Below are 21,971 nucleotides of genomic sequence, written 5' to 3' on the forward strand. Positions count from 1 at the left end.
CTGCAGGAATTAACTTTTAAGTAACTCTAAGAAATCTATGCAGGTATAAAGAAGGAAATAATGCCTGAGGCAGGAATCAGACACGTGAAAAGCAAACAATACAAATAAAGCCACTGCAGGTATGTGCCCAGGTGCTACGGTATGAGATTTCCAAGCCAAGAGCAAGGAACAATAAGAACCCATGGTAAAAAACAGTAGCAACTCCCTGTGACAAAATCAGGAAGTGGTTTCAGCATGAAAAACTTGGAGGAAAAACCTGGGCTGACATTAATAAATGGAACGTGGTTACAAGGAAGGTGTGCTACCCTGCCACTGCATTCCAAGCATTCAGTCATACCATCAGAATGCAGCTTGGTCAAAGAGTTAGAAAAGTGCCCAAAGAAACACTTGGTAAACACAACAGAGGAACATTCTGAATTGCTGCAGAAACCACAACCTTTTGGTGTGACACCCATGTGAATGTTACAGAACAGTTTTCCAGATTATGACGTGGCCTCTGAAGGAAGAAGTGTGCAGAGCACAAGGTCACCTTGAGAGGATATTTTCATCTGCACATTGGTGGTGTTGAGATATTTCTGTCAGGCAATCAAGAAGGCTGCTGTGATAGTGTCGGACTGATAAACTATAAATAATTGATAAATAAATATTGATCGATAAACGAACCAAATCTTAAACTTTACAACAAAATTTACTAGACTGACAGACATGTGCTTGAAGCTAAATCTTGCACCTTACTAGTCGCTACCAGTATATATTCGTTTTTACATATTATCAAGCTGCTTCAAAGCAGTCAGTCCTTAACAAGCCTATCATTACATCCATACGTTAGTTAGGAGAGCACAGTACCAGAGGGGATGCCCCATGGCTGGCGCTGATGGCTCTGCTCCTCCTTGGTGTCAGTGCTGGGAACCAGAACTGAAGCAGGTCTTTTCTGTCCCATCCCACACACATGGGATCTCCTTAATTTATAAGACAGCACAATTTCTAAGCAATTCCCAGCCCTTCCATTATTTTTCTTTGCTGCAGCTTAACTTTGTAATGAAAAAAAGTGCTTTCCCAGCTCTCAGTGTGGTGTTTTCAGAGCATTCAGCAGTGGCGGTGCTGCAGCCTCTGCTTTCAGCTTGTGCTTATATTTCCACGGCCTTTGCCTCCATTCGATGTTAAAGCTTCACCCACAAGAAGCAGCTTGTGTTAGCTTATGGTTCACACAAGTTCTCATAACAAGTTGCTAACAAGCCCAACAGGCCTTGCACAGTTAACCAAAGCCCTGTGGCCTTCTATTAGCGCTACTACTCATACAAAATTACCTATGCCACTATTCCATATTAGAGCACTCATTTTGGGATGCAGAACAAAGTGATGTTAAAGTCAGGTTAGATGAGTCGGTTGTCATTTGCGCTACAGGAGTCTGCTTTAGCTGTTACGAGTTGTAAGATGGGAAGAAATAGCTCCATCTGGTGTACCAAGAAAGAATACTATTATAATTAATAACACAGTATTAAGCACTTTAGATTAGGTTCAGTGGAATCAGAACAGACAAATGAAATAAATGCATCAGTAGAGTGGAGATGAAATTTCTATCATACATACGTTAGTATGATTGTTCTGTCTTAAGGCTTATTATCTGCTATTTTTCAACAGCCTGGTGAGAAGCCATTTGCTGCGGTAAGTGCAGATTACAAACATTTTCAGGTGAAGTTCTTTGATTGCTCATTACAAGAATCTGTACCACAACACAGGAAACCTTTAAGTTTGTCTTCACACATTTTTGTATTCTCACACTTAGTAAACATTCTTTGCTTTAACATTCTCTCTTACCCAAACACTCATGTCTCAACTCGTGTGGTGCTTTCAATCAACAAATTTGTTTTTGATCCAAATTTGACAGAAGAGTCAAAAACAACCAAGGGTTAGAAATAAATATTTATTGTAAAAATACTGTTTTTACATTATAAAAACCTTCAAAATTCTACACAAAATTTATTCTCTAGAAGCACTTCAAATCAAACAGGAGGAAAAGTGCACTGTAGCATATTTGTTTAAATTAATACTCTTTTTAGTGTATACATTCATAAAGAACAACTCTGAAACGTAAGACATAAAGCTTCACAGATCTTGCTGAATGTCACTCAGCACATACGTAAGCCGTCTTATTTTATCCTCCATGGCTTTTTTATTGTTGGCTGTTTCTTGCAGAAGCTGACGCATTTCTTCTTCAACATAGTAAACCTGAAAGCAAATACAGATCAAATAATCAAATAAACAAATGCAGATCTAACCTTTCCTTAACACTGCCAACAAACATACACTCTTGCCAGTTTTTAACTCTGATAAAATATATAGGAGTTGCATGTTTAAATTGGTAAATAAACAGAATTTATGTTTTAAACTTTATACTATGGAAAAGATTTTTTTGACGGTAGTGATAATCCAAAATAAATACTTCCTCAAGGAGCTAAACTGCCACAAATAGATGTGACAGGACAAACAACTTCTAAATCAGAAAAAACGAAGTCCATGTTAGAAGGTATCAGATATTGAAACGCATATTACAGTTTTGATGGTGAACAGAATTTGCAGTAGCAGAATTTTAATTAAAATAGAAAAAAAAAAAAGTAGTATTAATTAGTAGGAGATTGCTATTAATGTAAAAACTAGAATATTTACTACATAGGAAAAAAAAGACTGTCACAGCAAGACAGAACGCAATACATGGCAAGAACGTACCGCTAATGTAGACATATGAGAGTTGAATGGAATGTCTGGTATAATAAACATTCCTTATCTACACCGGCACGAATAATGGGAAGGTGTCAGCTAGTAACAGCTGTATCATGTGCAACTTTATTTGCTTCACTCCATGAACCTCACGACACTACAGCTCTAGTTATTTTCTTACTTTGCAAAGATGGAATACCACATTAGGGCTGTTCCCATCAAGTAATCAGCCAGACTGATAGAAATCAGTGATTTTAAGTATCACTGCTGGAGTAGCTGTAGAATAAAAATTCAAATAAAATAAACATATTAATTGGGTATCAAAATTACTTTTTCATTTGCTGCTTCAATTTGTTTTTCCTTCTCATTTGCCAGCTGCACTATTTCAGCCTCATGAGCTGCCAATACTGACTCAAGTTGTTTTCTGAAAGCGTCATCCATTTCACGAAGCTTCTCCGTAGCAATCCTAAAAATAATAATAATAAAAAAAATAAATTACATTCTTCCAAAGAAACAAAAATATAAAACATTTTGCTTTGCCTAATCCTTTAATAAGATGCCTTTGATGAGGTTTTAACAACACAAGCACAAAGACAGTTATTTCAATATTTAGCTTCAGAAGAGATTTTGCTTTCTCAAGCACACCTTCTAGTTTTATGCACCATATTTAGGGCTTCTGGCATTCTTCTTAGCAGAAGCATTTAATCACTCTTAGCTGAAACATTTAATCATTAGAAAAAAATAAAAAAGATTCAGACTTGCCAATGTTAACATGGCTCAGAGCTCCGTATGTTTTCAAACATTGGCTTATCATACTTATTCTTTCTGAGAAGGCAAATAGATTATGTGATCCTGCAGACTGCCTCCAGGTCTATGTTCCACACAAACAAGAGAGCCTGCTTCACAGAATTGAAGCATTTATCTGATTCTCAAACAAATTCTGCATTTAAGGGCATGATACATTAAAGTTCATCACAGCAGCAGCGATCTACCCTATGTCTCTGAAGTGCCATATGTCTATAAGATAACTGAGCGTCATCTTAGTCTATGATCATTTTCTGGGGTATGAATATTTCTCTCCATATATTTACTAGTAGTAGCTCAAAAATATTGACAGTACAAGAGAAAAAACAAAAGAAATTGAAAACCTTTTATCATTTGTGTGGGAGAAGAGCGAGAGATTACTTACAAGCACCCAGCCACAGACTTAAATATTTATTATTATTGTTAACATTTACCCTAGGTCGTGATAAGTACTGTGGATCCCACTTCAGTTTTTCTAGGTATTTGCTCAAAGTATTTACATAACTCTGACAGACATCAGTAAAGTACTGTGGCCTCTCCCCTATACTCAAGTGCCAGCCACAGTTGCTTGGCTTGATCTTAGTAAATAAACAGCTCTATGTATCCTGATAATGAAAAAGAAAGTTGACGTGCTCATCCTCAAAGAAATGCCACTTAGAGACTGTGAGACTGCCCCATGTTTATAAGCATCTTTACTACGTTACTCTAGACAGCACACTGATGACTACAGACAAGTCCCTAACACGAAAGCCTGATGTCAAACTTCCTCAGAGAAGAGAACCAAAAGCACTGCAGTGGAGAAGCGTACCTGGGAGCAGGCTCAAATTATTTTCAGAGAACTGGAGTACAGCTTAAAAGTATAAAGGATAAACACTGCAACTAAATACTGGGCTTGTGTAGTAAAGTTGCTTGTAGAGCAAGAATTACTTCTACTCAGTTTCCTGAAAATGGAATCACTAATAACTCACCAAAAGCATTCTGTCACTGTAACATTTTTGTCTGTTTGTGCAGCTCACAAAATAACATATTAATTTCACCTCTGAGCTTGAAGGCTTTTATTTCTCTCTTCGATCAGCTTCTTCTCCTTCATATCAAAGCTCTCCTTCATCTGTTTAACTTGTACCTCCAGCTGGCTTAATAGTTCATCTTTACCTTGCCACTTCTTCTTCAGCGCACTGAAAATAAAATGTATGTATTTATCATTCCACTTCTTAGGAGGACAGAAAAAGCTTTAATGTTCCCAGTTTTCCACATTTCTGTAAGTTTTAACTGCAAGAAAGCACTCTCTAAGATAAAAAGACAACTTCATGGAACAGCTGTAAACAATTGGGATCGCAAAGAGTTATTATTGCCCATTGTATCCATCACCTGTGTGCTCTCCTGATGTCACCAAGTTCTACTTCTTTTTCTTCTAAACGCTGCTTTAATTGCTCTTTTCTCTCATTTTGCCTTTCTAGCTTTTCCATAAGCTCTTCAAATTCAGTGGCTTTTTCATCCAACTGTACTTGAAAAAGCTTATTTTCTTCATGCTGTTTTCTGATTTGTTTATCTCTTTCTTGTAAGCTCTGTAGAAAAAAATATTTAAGAATAGAAAAAATATACTCTATTTTAACTTTGTTGTTACCCTTATAAATATGTTTAGTCTATGCTAAAGAGAATAAAAGCACACTGACTTAGTAACTCTTAAGTCTCTGACTGAGATGGAACAGAATAAACTGAACAAGGTATAGTAGCTGGATTGTTAAAATACTGATTGACAAAAGCAGAATAGGTACTAATGGGGGTACAATGAACTTGTGCTATTACAGTGAACTGAAGAATTACACTATCCTAGCTTTTCTCTCTCAAAATCATTATCAAGAATAACTGAGTGGGGCAAAGGCAAAAATTCTCTTTACACAAGTATAATTCAACGAGGGATTCAAATAAACATCTCAGTTGAAACAAGGCTCTCTTCTGCTCTCAATGAAATCAGTTGCTGTGGACAGCTTGCCTGCACTTTCTGAATTAGTAAAACTGGGAGTGCAGAGCCACGTCTCCATCAGAGCTGTTACCATAACTGTCATTACAAGTCTTGATTTTACATAAAACCAAACTGTAACACATTCAACTTACTTCTTTTAATCTCCTAATTGTTTCTGTCTGATCGTCCACTATTTTGTTTTTAATTCGTATAGCATCACTGTCCTGATCCCTCTGCTTCTTTAAAGTTTCCACCTCGTTTGTTAAAACCTCAATTTTTGCCTCCAGTTTTCCTCGATCTTGAGAAAGGTGAGCTCCTAGACAGTACAGGACATTCATATACTACAGTCATTAATTTACAGGTAACTTCAGGATGTCAGAGGTGAGGAAACAACAATCTTAAACAAACGTCATCATTTAGCCCACTATAAACACTGCAATCTGTAAGAAAAACTTACAAAGAAGGGCAGAACTGAAGGCCAGTATTTTATCCCAGGAAAACTCAAAAAAAAAAAAGAGCAGTAATTCTTATAGACTCAATCAGTCTCAGAAGAAACTACCAAATGGTGCTGAGTCATGTGAATCAGTAGAAAAAAAAGCCAAAGTGTTTTTTACCCAATATTTAATGCATTACTGATATATCAGTAAAATTTCCACAGTGGACTTAGTTGACAAACATGCAGCATTACAAGACACTACAAAAAGTTCTTTTCATAGCTTCTTTATCAATTATATAGATGATGGCATCGAGTGCACCCTCAGCAAGTTTGCAGATGACACCAGGCTGAGCTGTGCAATTGATATATTGGAAGGTAATCCATCCAGAAGGACCTGGACAGGCTGGAGAAGTGAGCCTGTGTGATCCTAATGAGGTTCAACAAGGCCAAGTGCAAGGGTGGTGATGCACTGGAACAGGTTGCCCAAGGAGGCTGTGGATGTCCCATCCCTGGAGTCATTCAAGGCCAGGCTGGATATGGCTCTGGGCAGCCTGGTCTGGTGGTTGGCGAACCTGCACATAGCAGGGGGTTGAAACTACATGAACACTGTGGTCCTTTTCAACCCAAGCCATTCTATGATTCCACAATATAGCATTATTATGGCATTTTGACATTTTGGGCATGCAGAATAATCTAACTCTCACAACTGCTGTTAAAGTTCCTATAAATGGCCGGCATACTACAGAAGTAGCATATTTCCATACCATCTTTACAACTGAGTAAATCAACAAGACATTGAGAGATCTTGTCATAATTACAGGTTTGTTGGGATGTTTACTTGGAAAGTATAATATTGGATATCAGCAGTTTTACTGCAATATATATAATATATATAATGCATATATTATATAATATTATATATATATATAATGTATATATAATGTATGTGTTTTACCCTGTTGTGCCAACTCCTGTCCCCATATTTTTCTTTCCATTTTTAATCCATCAATTACAGATTCTTGAGCAGTTAGCTGAGAAATAAGTTTTCCATTTTCCTTTTTCAGAAGTTCCACTTGACCCGCCTTCTCTTTGTCCTGCTCAATCACAGTTTCAAGTTCTTCAGTTCGACTCTGTGTGAATGAACATGGGAAAATAAAGATCCTTTAAAACAAGTATTCAGAATCTCAAATCAATGGTAACTAGCCAGGAAAGTCAAAGTTTCATTTGCTGTATATCAATAAACTGAGGAATATTCTGCTTGCATAGAAGCTTCCACCTGATTAAAAAAATTGCTCATCTCCCCAGTAACAAGACACAGATGTTCGCTTCAAGTAGAAATACTTAAATTCCCCCAAACCATTTATAAAGCTGTTTTCTAAATAGCCAACTTTGATTAATACCATTACAAAAACTTGTTTTGAATTGTACATGCCAGAAACAAGAGAATAAACAAAAGATTAGAACAGACAGAAGTTGTGATGCTTTCAATTTCCACTTCCCATGATCAAGACTTATCTGTGATTACACAATTTATTGTTTTACATATTAAAGTTGTTTAATATAGCTATTTTTTTTGTATTTTAGTTTTTAAGCAACATCAGTCATTTGCAGAATCCTGTTTTGTTTGGATACCACACCAACGATGTATAACAAGATTAAAAACCGCTTTGCAGGGGTTGGATAAATATGATATCCACTGGATCTCAATCAATCCACGTGGACTGGATTATGTTAAAAAGCTGCTGAACAACACTTGACTACTTGCAGTTTCATTTTTACTTCATGTGCAGTGACTAGCCAGTTTTTTAGCTGTTGAATTATAAACCATAATTTCAGAGCAACCACTTGATCATAATAGCCACTAGTGCTCACAAGGCAAAGAGTGCACTTTCTCTGAAGGCAAGAATGACTGGATTTTGCAGTATACACAGCATAGCATTTGTAAGGAATAAGGAGGAGATACAAGAATAAAAGCTGATGTGGGTTACTCTGCCTTAATGCAAAAGGAAATACACAACTTTCAGTGAATTTACCCAATATGGAATGGTTACATTTTGGATAAAATATTAAAATAAACAAACAAACAAAAAAAAAAAAAACCACCAAAAAAACCCACAATCCAAATAGTACATAGTTGAAATATTTTGAAAGAAGTACCTTCAGGTTTGCTGTGGTTTCTTGATTTGATTTTACTAATTCTGCAATCTTTGCTTTCTGTTCTTTCACTATGCTTGTGAGGTCTTGGATCAGAACTGTCATCTCTTTTTCCTTTTGTTGAAACTGAAAGAGGGACTGCTGATGTTCAGCTAGATCAGCAGAAACATTTTCAAAATCCTCTTGGACCTACAATTTCATAAGAACTCTTGAAAAATGTTCTCCTTTGAAAAAAAGGGTAAACGCTAAAAAGATATCTCCTTTTTTTATATCTCCTAATTTTTAATAATTTATATTTGAAAGTAGCAGCAACTACCAGCATTTTCAGATGAGTCCTTGGAACAAACACTATAAGAATGAAAGGAACACAACCCATTTAAAAGCACAATTCTGTCTAGTTTTAGATTAAATGTTCTCTTACCTCTTTAAACCTTTTTGCCTCCATCGTTAAAGCTAAACGAAATTCATCTTCTAACTCCGTATACTTCTGGTTTAACATATTAATTTTCTCCTGAAAGTCTTTAACACGCTGCTCATGCCTCTGCTCCTCTTTAGCCACTTCTTTTGACACAGCTGCTTGAAACTCTGGTCCATGTAAAGCAACTCGGGTTTCAAGTTCTTTCCTGGAGTTACCAAACATGTACAAGAACTACAGTATCTGCCAACGCTACTTCAGCTGATTTCCTTAATATTTCTTAAAAAGGACAATGAATCAGGTAATGAATGGAATTAATTCCTTAGTTTGACTAAAAGGCTTCAGTCTTCCATGACTGTGGCCCTGGGATGGGGAAAAGTGTGCTGACCACCACTAAAACATCCAGAGAAAGGAATAGGCTTAATTTTCAATTCAAACATTTATAGAAATTTTCCATTATTCTTTTGCTGTTAATGTTTGTTTGCTTTCCTGGTAACAAAGAATCACAAAGATAAGGAAGAGAAGGGAATTAGGAAAGCCATTGTATAGCCAGACAACTCTCTTTTTCTTCCCTTTCCCTACCCAATAATTGTTCTTCCCACTTAAATCCCAAACCTGAAAAGCAACTGCCATGAGGCTGTGAAGAGCTCCAGGATACGCCTCCATATAGGATGGTGCCACATTCATAGGACAAAGATGAAACAGAACATACTTTAAGACTATTCTACTTTAAAGAACAAAATCTGCCTGCCATTTTTTACATTACATCTTCTGGGGATTTTTAACAGAATAATGTAACGTTCTCAAAACACAGCTATCAGATTCTTCCCATCTTAACCTGCAGTTATTTTGGTATTTGAATATATTCATGCTCGAAGCTAAGTTATCAGCTTATTTTATCATTAAGCTTCCTCACATAGTACCATACCAAAAACAACTGTCTGTTTTACATGTACATTTATTTGACTGTATTAGCTCAATAATATAGAACTTGTGTTCAAGTATTCCCAATAAATAAATAAATAAATAAGTACATTTCTGAGAGGACAGGGAAAAACAGCCAATCAAACCACCAACCCAAACTAATAACCTAATGCAAGATGCTACGGAAGCTAACCACCTGGGGGATCACTTTGTATTACTGAAGTACACAGACATACACAGATATATATGTGTATGTATATATATATGTATATGTATACACACACACACACACACAAGCCAACCTTTCTGTCAATGATTCAAATGTGACTTCAGGTTTACCTGATTATTTCACAATTAAAGACAGTAAAATAATGTTAAGTTCACACATATAATAAAACACGAATGTATGGAAAGAAAGACAAGAACATTTGCCTACAAGGACTTGCAAATCAGGAGTCTAAAAGCTATGAAGACAATCTTAAATGAGACCAAAAATGTGTGGGAAGACATCTACATATTTTACAGAGAATACCTCTCAGCCACCCACACCTGGCAGAACACATTCAAAACATGTTTGCAATACTAACATATTCTACTTTATTTTCACAGCAAGTTAATAAAGATCTCATACCTACCTTTGTTCTCGTTCTCTTAATATAAGAAGTTCATGCAGTTGTTTTACCTTCTCCCTCTGCTGTCGAAGAGATACTCGAAGTAACTGTAATTCTCTTTCATTTGCTGATGCTTTAAGCTCTGCTTCTTGCACCTGTTTCATCTGTATATAATCATAAAAACAAGAGGGACAAGATTCTTAAACTCTTACCTATCTTCATGACTTGTACCAAAATATAAAAGATGCTTTACTGACAGTTTTATATACAAGCCATTATGTTTAAATCATGCTCCACAGCAGAGCAGATTTTTTCATAAAGTTCTATGGAACTTTATAATGCTACCTAGCCAATAAAAAGGATTTTTTAAAGTTGTTATAATCTTACAGTTGCAGGAATTTAACACTAAATGTTTAAATTTAAGCATTAACTCACCACAAAACAAAAAAGCAACAAGCTTTCACCAAGAATAAAGGACATTTACTTAATTTATATAGAAGTAGAAATTGTCCTGCATAAATAGGACAGGAATATTAGTAGAATGATTTCCTCAGTTATCAACTCTCATATTCTAACACCAGTACTGGTTTCAAGCAAAACATTTTAGATGATGTATTTGCTATCTCTAATTATTTTTACACAATCCAAGTACAAAAATCTGCATCTTACATCTTAAAGTTGCTGAACAGAGTTTCTCTCTAGTGATTTCACAACAAAAAACACATTATGAACAGCAGATGGCATACTCCACTCTTTCCATGAAGCATTCATGAAGAATTCCATTTTATAATCTGAAAACTTTTAGATGCGGAATTGTCTTTACTGACATAGCAAGCCAAATTATATACATGCATACATATATACATGTATATATATGTATGTGTGTGTATATATATATATATATATATAATCATAAAAAAAGATTTTATTACTTGTGAAATAGTAATTCACAATCAGGACACTTCAGAAGGCTGCAGGTTAGAAAATGAACCAGAAATAGCAGGTGATGTTAATGGTAACACTCTCACATCTCATAATCACTTGCAGTATTCATCTCAGTCCCCATGTACTTGAGTGGTGAGTGTTAATGACTTATCCACATCTTTCCTGAGCAAAGCAATGGACTTAGCATATCTCTCTAAATTCAGTACTAACAAAATTCTAATCACCTCGCTTTTCAGAGTATCAAAGGTGTGAATGGTTAATGGACTACTCAAGATTAGTTTGTGCATCAATTATGTAAGTTTATTTAAGTTCTTTACTGTGAGAGTGGTGAGGTGCTGGCACAGGCTGCACAGAGAGACTGTGGATGCCACCCATCCCTGGAGGTGTTCGAGATCAGTTTGGATGGGGCCCTGGGTCTAATATTAAATGTTGTGGTTGGTGGTCCTGCCTGTGGCAGAGGGGTTGGAGCTTCATGATCCTGGAGGTCCCTTCCAACCCGGGCCATTCTGTGATTCTACGATTTTATAAGTAACTAAGTGTAGAAATAGAATGCAATGAAGACAAGCTGATTTCCAGGTCTCATCAGAAACAAACAGAAAATTCAACCTCCACAAAACAAAGAAAGCAAATAGAAACAAAATTATTCTGAATTCCTTCACAAGGCTCCCCTTGGCTTGTTACTGAAGGATGAGAAACAGTAATTAAGGAAAGCTACATAGTAAACACTGGAAATAATATGTTTTTTTTTAATCCATCAGAATTCTAACTTCTGCCATATCTCTTAAGAATAATGAGTAAGTGCAACTGCCTGTTATAAGCTTCAATTTGACAATGATGGAATTATTTAAAATACATATGATAACTTCAGTTGTATAAATGCTACTGTAAGGCTCGCATATGAAGTTAAGTCTCCGTGTTTTATATTCTAAGCCTCATCTTGAGAAGACACAAATACATTTCACTGCATCCCTGCTGTTTTGTTGATAAAATGAGGCAATTTCCCCTCTAAAATGAATTTTAAAGAAATATTCAAGTTAAAACACTTGAAAATTTAAGAAGTGCCAGAATAAAATAGTACAAATTTAGATGCACAGACACTCAAAGCCTTTAAATAATTTAGTCATGTTTACTGAAATCCTTACACTGTGACTGCATAGAGGTATGACCATTTACCACTGTTGGCAGTAAAGGTCTCCTTAATGGGAATCTCACTGTCAATCTGTACTATAAGAAAGCTCTACAGAGTATTCGAGAATTCATTAATCTTAAGAATTTATAAAATAAATCAAAGGCAAATTAAGAATTAAAAATGATCATTTTGTTTCTAGACAATTACAACTATTCTTTGAAACACAACTATTAGTATTTGTTGACAGGACATCAAAGACAGGAAAAATGACCTTTCCCTAATAAAAACTTTTGCAGGTGATGATACTATTACCAAGAGGGAGGATACTTCCAAGGTCTAATTACAGGAAAAATAAAAACTTCATAGAATCATAGAATCACAAGGTTGGTAAGGACCTACAAGATCATCTAGTCCAATCGTCCTCCCTTTACCATACCTACAGAAAAACCACCAAATCATATCTCCTAGCTCCCTATCCAGATGCCTCTTGAACACTGCCAGGGATGGTGATTCCACCACCTCCCTGGGCAGCCATTCCAGTGCCTGACCACTCTCTGAGAGAAAAAGTTCCTTCTTATGTCCAGTCTAAACCTCATCTGATACAACTTGTGGTCATTTCCTCAGGTCCTGTTTGTTGCACGGCAGAGGAGGTCAAACCCCTCTTCACCACAACCTCCCTTCAGGAAGTTGTAGAGTGCAATGAGGACTCCCCTGAAATAGTGGCAGCATTTGTTTCAGCACCTTCTCTATTTGTATGCTAAATAAAGTCCTCTGATACTTCAACATCATTACCTCCAGCTTTATAATCAAAACCAAAACAAAAACCCTAAGAAAGCCACAACCAAACAGGAGCTCTACAATAAGTTCTTAACAACTACCATTTTGTTCTGGTTGTTAAGAAAGTCTCCACTTAAAAGTTAAACAAAACCACTAGACTCTAAAGTCTAGACTTTATTCACACTTAAGACTATAGTGACCATCCTGTTGCCACCATATTATTCAGTCATGAAAAAATATTTACCTCTATTGCTCGCTGCTGCAATCTCTGTGTTTCCATCTTGGATAATGCTTCTTCTAAAGCTTGCATAGCCTTCTGATGCTCTGCTTCTTTATTTTTTGCTTGATTTAATTCATTAGTAAGTCTTTCAGTTTCATCTTTCAACTGTTGGACATCTGCTTGCAATCTTACTTTAATGTCTCTCTCTTTCAATATCATTTCCTTTAACCTGAGAAGGAATATAATGTAGTTGTATAATAAGAGGTTTTGAATTTAGTCATGCCAATTACATTAAGAAATAGACATTTATTTAGTAAGGGTTGTAGCACTGCATCTTTTGTTTCCTTGGTGAACTGTGTTATGTGCAACATTGTCATGCAAAACTGTTTAATGATTACCAAAGCTACGCACTGCACTATATTTTATTTTATTTTAAAAGCAAAAGGCTAAATATGACCTCATAGATAAGTCTACAAAAGAAAATACATTCCAAACATAATTTTGCTTTATATGTAAATTGTACCTATAGTATCAATATGCAATCAAGAAGGTCAAATAGAACACATTTCCAAACAAAGTGTTACTCGTCAACAACCACGTAAGAAGGGAGAACTTATGGAAAACAAAAAGCAGCTTGCAAGGATTTGGATGGCAGTCTATGCAAAGATATGCTATGTCAGACCTGTACAACATATTGCCTATTGCCCAACTCAGGCCTGCCAGAAACATCTTTGTTCACACAGGAAAAAAGCCAACTATATGGACAAGTGGAAAAAAAGCTTAGGAACTGGAAGCATGACATGACACAAGGTATAGTTACTAGTGTCTCAGCTCAAAGAGAAAGAACAATCAAAATAGTGATTGCTCTCAAAGCAAAGGGCTAGAACCAGACTTAAGTGGCACACTGATACTGTTCTGAGATATGAAGAGGAAGAATAGGGTACTAAGCACTGACAGATATTCCTGTCTCCTTATGTCTTTTCAAGCAAGCAGTGACAACCCATTAAGTATTGCCCTATATGGGATTTCAGCAGAGCGTAGAAAGGAATTTCACTAATATTGAGAGAAGTTCAAGCAGTACTTTCTGATGTGTGATTTTCCAAGCACGCTTTTAAAACTATTCTCATTTCCTTAGCCTACAAATTGAAATAACAAAAAAAAAAAAAGGAAAATATACTACAGAATCCATTTGCCTACCTCTCTGTAGTGTATACAGCCATACTCTGAATATTCTTTTCTTCTTTTGCATGTTTCTGTAACTCTTTGACATGCTCTACTAATTTCTTCTCTGCTTGTTCTGCTTTCCACCTTCTTTCCTTTTCCTGATCAAGTTCCTGAATCAGTGCCTAAACAAGAATGCAGTAACCATCAACTTATGTGGTAATATTAAAACGTAGCCAAAAATGAAGAAAGATATTCATAATTGTAGAAAAAGATTACTTGGTCTTTATCAAATCCACAGTTATGTGACCATACCAAAACCTCCCATAAGAGAAAAAAACAACATTCTCTTTCAGTTGACACTGTACATAACTATTTTTTATCCTGTCACACTTGACTCCAGGGGAAGTCATACTCAAAATGTTGCAGAACATACTCGGTATGTGGGTTCCTGTGTCACATTTGAATTCATTTCATCCAATTTTTCCATATTGCTCTGTCTTCCAACTAATACATCAGCTCTTCTTCCCACTACTTCCAAATCGGGAGTATCTGATGATGAATTGAGATGAGAGTTCCTCTGATGGGAACGCTTTGAGGAACTCTTCTCTTCCCTTCAATGGAAGAAAAACAACAGGTATTTGAGAACATGCAGAGTTTAAACACTTTTTCAAATGCCACCAAAAGAAACACTGAGGATTCAGATAAAGAACTGTAAAGTCTTGTCTTATAAAAGCACAGAAGTTGAATTGTACAGAATTCAAAGCCACCTAGAAAATAATCTGAAATAATCTGTAAGCAGGTCTAGAAGCAAACAGCTAAATTCAAATCTTCAGCTGTAAAAACGTGGTACTTGTATTGCTATTAGAAAAACATCTTTTGACCAGATAGATATGAAAATTTTAGAGAAGCAGAGTAGCTGTAGAGCTGCAGTGGTTAACAAATCTAATGGTTTAATTTATCGGAAGTGTGGGGTAAATGATGATATATTTACTGTATATTCAGACTCATTGATACAGCAGCCTCAGTGTCAGCACAAAGAACAGCTATATTCTTGACAGCTGTTTTCATATCTTTTTAGATATCTTTTTTATTTTAAATTTGACTCATACAGTGATGCATTATTATAATGAAAAATTCTGTCTGTATAGTTTAATAGAAAGATGTATAAGTGTGCTGCTACAATTCAGAAGGTTTTTCTTTTTTGGAGTCTTCAGTTCAATTTCTTTTTCACCTAAATGCAGCAGATGTTCATACAGGTAAATGGCTGTGCAATTGATGAATAAACTTCAAGAAGTTATCTGTATATTATTTAAGGTTTTCTGTATTTTATAAGGATACCGTTTCATAATGCAAGGCACATAAAAGAAAAACGAGGAAGCAAGGAGTTTATGTAAGAAAAAAGAGGGCTTATATATTAAGCATTATCAGCAGGGTCATCTGACAAGTATGTCATTTTTTTCCCACTGATCCAACATCCAAGAAAAAACACCAGAAATTTGACAGCTGCTTTGCTAATAATAGTTTTGTTATAAAGCCACAGTAGTTTGTAATTTTTAGAGCATTAGCTCAAGTTCAGTCAATCTACCACATTCATAAAATGCTTCAATACAAACTAGGTTTATTCCAACAACATTCAGCTTAATTATTTTTATTTATATGACGAACGTGGATACAACCTGCCAGTTATCTTGGTCTTAGGGTGATTCAAGTGACGTCTAGCAGATGAAGTAGTTCTATGGTAAGTAGGGATCTTGCTTCTTTTCACAGCCTTTTTGCTGCCCTCCTTCTCAGTCTCATGTTCACTCTCAGAAGTTGGATCTGTGTCTCTCTTAGCTTTTAGAACATTTGGAGGGGCCTCCATTCTCGAGGCATTAGACACCTAAGAAAAGATTGAAGTTCTGTCTGTGTATCTCATAGTTCTAATTAGCACATTTCTAGCATTTATCAAAGTACTATCTTTGGGAATTTAAGACTTACAATATGTTTTTCATAGAGAAGTAAACAGCAGCTTCCAAGCTACCCCTTTCCCTCCTTGCTAAAATAATTTAGCATATTAAAGATAATATAAGCAAAATAGAACCACATGCTTGAGAATAAATAACTGTAACTTTCTGAAGGATCTGAAGTTTACTAAAAAAAAAATAAATTAATCAGGCACAGAGTAAAGATTGTTGCAAAAAGTAAAACATACAGCACTTAAAAACATTGCATGTTTCCAAGGTACACAATAAATGGTTATTAAAACAGTGAGAAACATACCTGACAAACATATCAGAGCAACCTAACCTACTAGCTAGCAAAACCAACTTCCACCAACTCTGCTGCACTTCATATTTTGCTCTGGTTCAATGACATATATGGATGGCTTTAGAGTAAAAACCAAACAATCAGAAAACAATTTGCTATCTAATATACCATCAGATTGTCCTTCAAGCCATATATGCTGTGGTTTTCAGTCAATATGAAACTTTCATGAATCAAAGTGGAATCAGCAGTTTAAAAGCGTTTTTTTCATCTCCTTAGTTTTTAAAAACTACTAAATACACATTACTGTGAAGTCAGAACACATGTACCTGTATAAGCTCTGTATCATTCATAGTGAACTTCTGCAGAATCAAAAGGAACTTGTTTTACAAACAAAACTTCTTGTGCAATCATAGAAAAATAAATCACCTTCTGCAGTATCTGTGAAATTTGATCTTCTAATTTTTGAATCCTCATCTCACTCTGTATTTTATCGAGTATGGATTTCTCGGGCTCAGAAGATGAAACATGCTCTGTAGAGGAACTGACAGAACTTTGTACTGGCATTTTCGTACGCTGCCGAAAATAAGCTAACGCTTGGTCGATATGCGGTGTCACCAATGGTAAGGCCTTCTATCAAAACAAAAAGTAAGCTCTGTAACATTTATGAGTTACATGCATTACAAAAAAACAAAACGAACCAAACAAAATCTCTTAAATTTAAAACCAATATACACAAACTATGGCACCTGATCTTTGGATGAAGGGGACCCAGATGAAACTAAACAGTTCAAAATGTCTTCTAAACACTGCAAATTCGAACAGTTTCCTTCTGCTGATTCTACCAGTTCACCATGAATATTTCTTCCATCTAGAACTGCCAGCTGGGGCAATGCCTGAAGTACAGTTTCTCTATAACCTTAAGGAAAAGACCAAATTTAAATTAATCTCCAAAAAACAAACAAATAAACAAACAGAAAAAGAACAAAAAAAGCAAATATTCACTGTAAAAACAGTGAGTTATAAAGTGTCCTGCCACTCCCTGCTAGTAAGGGTCCCCAACAGAAAACATACCAACATAAATGAGCTAGGAAGCTGCCTGCATTGTTCTAGTCTACACTGGGATCTCCCCACCATCGTTAGCATGCGGCAGTTGCAAAGACAAGTTTTTAATACAGACCCAACGCAACAAAATAGCTGCTGGAAGTAAAGACAAATATAATGAAAAGAAAGTTCTGAAAGGACATGGATAATTTCGTCCTTTTTTGCTGAATGAAAATGCTAATGTAATCAGCATCTTACAAGTAGTATCTCACAGTCTGTCTGTCACTGCTTACTGATGCTGTGGGTAGAGGAAAGGCTAATAGTGCTTATTACTGATCTTCCTCTTGCTGCAATTCACTCTTTGTCCATCTCCTGCCTTAACCTAAAATAACATGTGAAAAGTTGAACCTTACAAATGCAAACAAAATTTACAACTTTGAGAACATACTCAGAGAAAATAAAACATTTCACTACGGAAAACAAATTCATTTTGTCAGAATATAGATTTCTAAAGGGTGGCCAGTTTGTGAATGAATTTGCAAGCTTCAGAACCCAGCCAACAGTGTAAGGAAAATTACTGATCAACAAAGAACAAATTATCTACCTGGCATAACATACATACCTGCTGCATAACATACATACCTGCTGCATAACAAACTGGATTGGTGTTTCCATTTTTTTCCAGTGTCAAATTGGTCAAGCATTGCAGGCCCTTTGCGCACTGAAGTAAATGGTTAATATTGTTTATGCAGTTGCTGTGAAGGTCAATACAGCTAATTTTATGATGGGTTCCATGAAGACATTGAAGTCCTGAAAATTTAAGAGAAAATACAAAACAGTGTTTCCTGCAGTGATTCTGTATGGATCAATGCCATACTGCTGAAAAATGTTCAGTCAACAAATCATCATAATTGAAAATGATGTAAAAACTTTTGTTATAGGAAAAAGCTCCCCTTTCTCCATCCATTTCATCCACTATACTTAAGATTCAAGTAAAGAACATGAAGTAATCAAAATGACATTTGTTCATCACGTTAGTAGCTGCAATTACTGAGCTTCCAGATTCACTTCAGTCAGATTATTACAGCACAGACAAATGAGAAAAACATAGCCTAGTCCTTTTCATAAAGAAAAGTTCATTGTTCTAGATCATAGAATGGCTTGGGTTGGAAGGGACGTCAAGAATTATCATGTTCCCACCCCCCCGGCCACATGCATGGCCACCAACCTCCATATCTAGTACTAGATCAGGCTGCCCAGGGCCCCATCCAACCTGGCCTTGAACACGTCCAGGGATGGGGATCTACAGTCTCTCTAGACAGCCTGTTCCAGCACCTCACCAACTCAGATCAGGGCCCTTAGGTACAGTCATATGAACTCACTCTCTGCCTGTAGTGCCTGTGTTGCTGAATGTTCATCCCCATTCCCATACAGCTAAATACCAGCAGCTCTAGATCATTAGTTACATGGCCAAGCTCACAGAGGTAAAGCTCAGCATTGCCAAATATTTCTGTAGAAGAATGAATTCCAGTTCACAACATGATGGAAAAAATTAACAGCTAAGAGCAGCAGCAGCTGCCACCTTTAAGCAGCACTAACAGTCAATTGTCCAAGCTGACAGAAACCTCAGAAAACACTTTTAATTTCTTTTATTGAAGTGAGGCAAATGCTTGTTATTGCTCTAGCCATGTCAAAGTCACTTACCAGAGAGATCGTGTATATGATTAAACGACAAATTCAGTGTAGTTAAATTAAAGAGCTTCTCCAGTCCTAAACAAAGTGAGGGAAATAAAGACAGTAAGGTTTGCAGAACGCTCTGCTTTGTGAAATCGAGACTTGCACATTACGTATCCCTTCTAAAATCACAGCTACAAACTATAATCAACCATGATTAGAAAACAAAGCAATAAAAAGCCATAATCACACTTTCTTCTTCCGAATTACAGCACCTCGTAGTGACAAAGTATAAAGAGATCACATGCTGCATGTTTTAAAATGTATATAATATGGCCAGCAGTTTGTTTTGACTCAGTATGACCTCAGGACAGGCATACTTCCAGAAGGAAGTTTTAACTTATAAAGCTTCATTCGTTCAGAATCGGGCAGAAATGAGCATTGCAGACCCTCCACTGCCGTTATCAGGTTGCGGGACAGGTTCAGGCTGCGCAGGCTGTGCAGGGCACTCAGCCCCTCCATGCGGCGGATTTGGTTGGACGACAAGTCCAAATGCTGCAAGTTCCGGAGGTGGTCGAGCCCTTCGATCCTGGCGATGCGGTTGCGCTGCATGTTGAGCGTGTGCAGGTCCGAGCTCAACGAGACCTCCTGCAAGCTGAGGGGGAGAGGCACCGCCATCAGCAGGCAGGGGAGCGGCGGCCCCAGCCCAGCCCAGCCCAGCCCAGCCCAGCCCAGCTCCTCTCCTTTGCTCCCTCACGGCCCACCCGCCCTCGAGGAACGCTGCTCACCTCCTCAAGCCCTGATCCACGAGGCTGAGCTCCCCGGGCTCGCCGCCCTGCCCCGCCATCACGCCGCCCCGCTTCAAACTTCCCTCCGCTCTCAACGGCGACGCTCCGCGAGTTGCGACAGTCCTGCCGTAAAGCAGCAAGCACCGCCCGCCGCCTTCACACCGCCTTCACACCGCCTCCCGCCGCAGTGCTGGGCTTGGGGCACCACAGAGTACAGTTGAGCCTTCTGGCTTCCAGGGCGCACTGCTGGCTCACATTCAACTTGCTGTCAGCCAGAGCCCCTAGATCCCTTTCTGCAAGGCTGCGTTCCAGCCACTCATCCTCCAGTCTGTATAGAATCACAGAATCACAGAATTGTAGGGGTTGGAAGGGACCTCTAGAGATCATCGAGTCCAACCCCCCTGCCAAAGCAGGCTCCCTACACCACGTCACACAGGTAGGCGTCCAGGCGGGTCTTAAATATCTCCAGAGAAGGAGACTCCACCACCTCCCTGGGCAGCCTGTTCCAGTGCTCCGTCACCCTCACTGTAAAGAAGTTCTTCCGCACATTCATACGGAACTTCCTATGCTGTACTTTCATCCCATTACCCCTAGTCCTATCCCCACGCACTACTGAAAAGAGACCAGCCTCACCACTATGGCTCCCACACCTCAGGTATTTATAAACCTGAATCAAGTCCCCTCTCAGCCTTCTTTTTTCAAGGCTAAACAGACCCAGTTCCCTAAGTCTCTCCTCATAGGGGAGATGATCTCAGTTTTGCAGGGTTCTGTTTTGTCAAGATCTTTTTGCAAGGCTAGCTGTATCCTGGACTGTGTCTAAAAGTTGAAGTACTCTTCAATGAAGTGTTTCAGTGCTCTGATTATTTTGTAGGACTGATACAGTTTTAAGAGTTCAACCAGTCATGGTTTAATGCTCACTACTCGCTCAGAGAGGTCTGGGCAGAGGCCATGGCTGGAGCTCTGCATGATGTCTGATGTCAGTGTTGTAGTATTCCTTTGCAATACATCGCTAACAATTCTTCATGAACTGCCCACTGGAGGTGATTCCTCTTCTATTTTTAGAAGAATCTGTTCACCTCCAGTGGGCAGTTCATGAAGCTGTTCCTGGGATGGGTCTCTTCTCTGTCACTATTCACTATAGGAGAAGCCCAATAAAGTCTGAAAGCTTGATTTCTGAATGGCTCAATTTAAACACTTAAGTGCTATTCTTGTCTATACTTGCCAGCCATCAGTTAGTAATATGTTACTGGAAAAAAAAATCGACCATACTTTTCTTCACACTTTAGAGCCCAATACAGAATGTTTACAGCATCTCATGCAAACATCTTTGTATCGGTATTTTGTTAAGGCTAAGGAAATAAATACTTTAGATAAATAAACTGTATGTCTAGCAAGAACATTCATGTTGGATGAAATTACAAACATGGTGTAATTCCACAAAACAGTGGCTTTTGCTGTATTTAGCTAATTGTTATGTGGGGTTTCTTTCTTTATCAGTAGCAAAAGTGGAATGATATTTCCGTCAACAAAACAAACAGATTTGTATGTCTTCCAGTAAAAAGCATAAGTACAACAATTTTGACAGAAAAAAAAAAAAAAAAGAAAAGAAGATCTTGTTAAGGCAGTAGAATTTTAGGTGTCTGAACGTGCAATCTCATTTTCTAAGGAAAATAGATTGTGAATACATCATGGGGTCTTGTGCAGCAGGTGGTAAACTGACTGCTATCTAATGTGACCTAGATAGAATTCTTGAATAGCCGTTGAGCACCTTCCAGATGGCAAGACACAGAAAACTGCTTTAAAATGATATGTTCTCCACAACAGGTGAGCTAAAGAAGAGGAAAAATAAAAGGAAGAATATAATATTTGTCATTTGTATTAAGTACAACATATCACTTGCAGACAGATGCCAAGAAAGATTAAATATACTTGTTTTTTTTTTATCCTTGAAACTCTCTTCA

General features: G+C 37.3%; 1 protein-coding gene across 4 annotated transcripts; it reads right to left on the reverse strand.

Annotated features, from left to right (window-relative positions):
* Positions 1-1,910: 1,910 nt before the first annotated feature.
* Positions 1,911-20,103, reverse strand: LRRCC1 (leucine rich repeat and coiled-coil centrosomal protein 1). 4 transcript variants are annotated; one of them, XM_015855888.3, is made up of 19 exons: positions 20,011-20,103; positions 19,672-19,877; positions 19,253-19,318; positions 18,191-18,358; positions 17,254-17,423; positions 16,934-17,134; positions 15,937-16,139; positions 14,694-14,871; positions 14,294-14,442; positions 13,121-13,325; positions 10,050-10,189; positions 8,497-8,698; positions 8,079-8,264; positions 6,877-7,051; positions 5,638-5,801; positions 4,891-5,087; positions 4,560-4,697; positions 3,049-3,184; positions 1,911-2,229 (listed from the first exon to the last, which is right to left on the reverse strand). In XM_015855888.3, exons 1-19 carry the CDS (start codon positions 20,067-20,069, stop codon positions 2,107-2,109), a joined length of 3,066 nt encoding a protein of 1,021 aa, XP_015711374.2. In that variant the 5' UTR covers positions 20,070-20,103; the 3' UTR covers positions 1,911-2,106. The 4 variants fall into 4 exon arrangements, 3 of the variants coding, with proteins under 3 accessions (XP_015711374.2, XP_015711373.2, XP_085395534.1); XM_015855887.3 differs by having other exon boundaries at positions 16,934-17,137; XM_085539408.1 differs by lacking the exon at positions 19,672-19,877 and having other exon boundaries at positions 16,934-17,137.
* Positions 20,104-21,971: the final 1,868 nt, after the last annotated feature.

Source organism: Coturnix japonica, chromosome 2, assembly GCF_054131305.1.
Source record: "Coturnix japonica strain WE chromosome 2, WE-NBRP24, whole genome shotgun sequence".
NCBI lineage: Eukaryota > Metazoa > Chordata > Aves > Galliformes > Phasianidae > Coturnix > Coturnix japonica.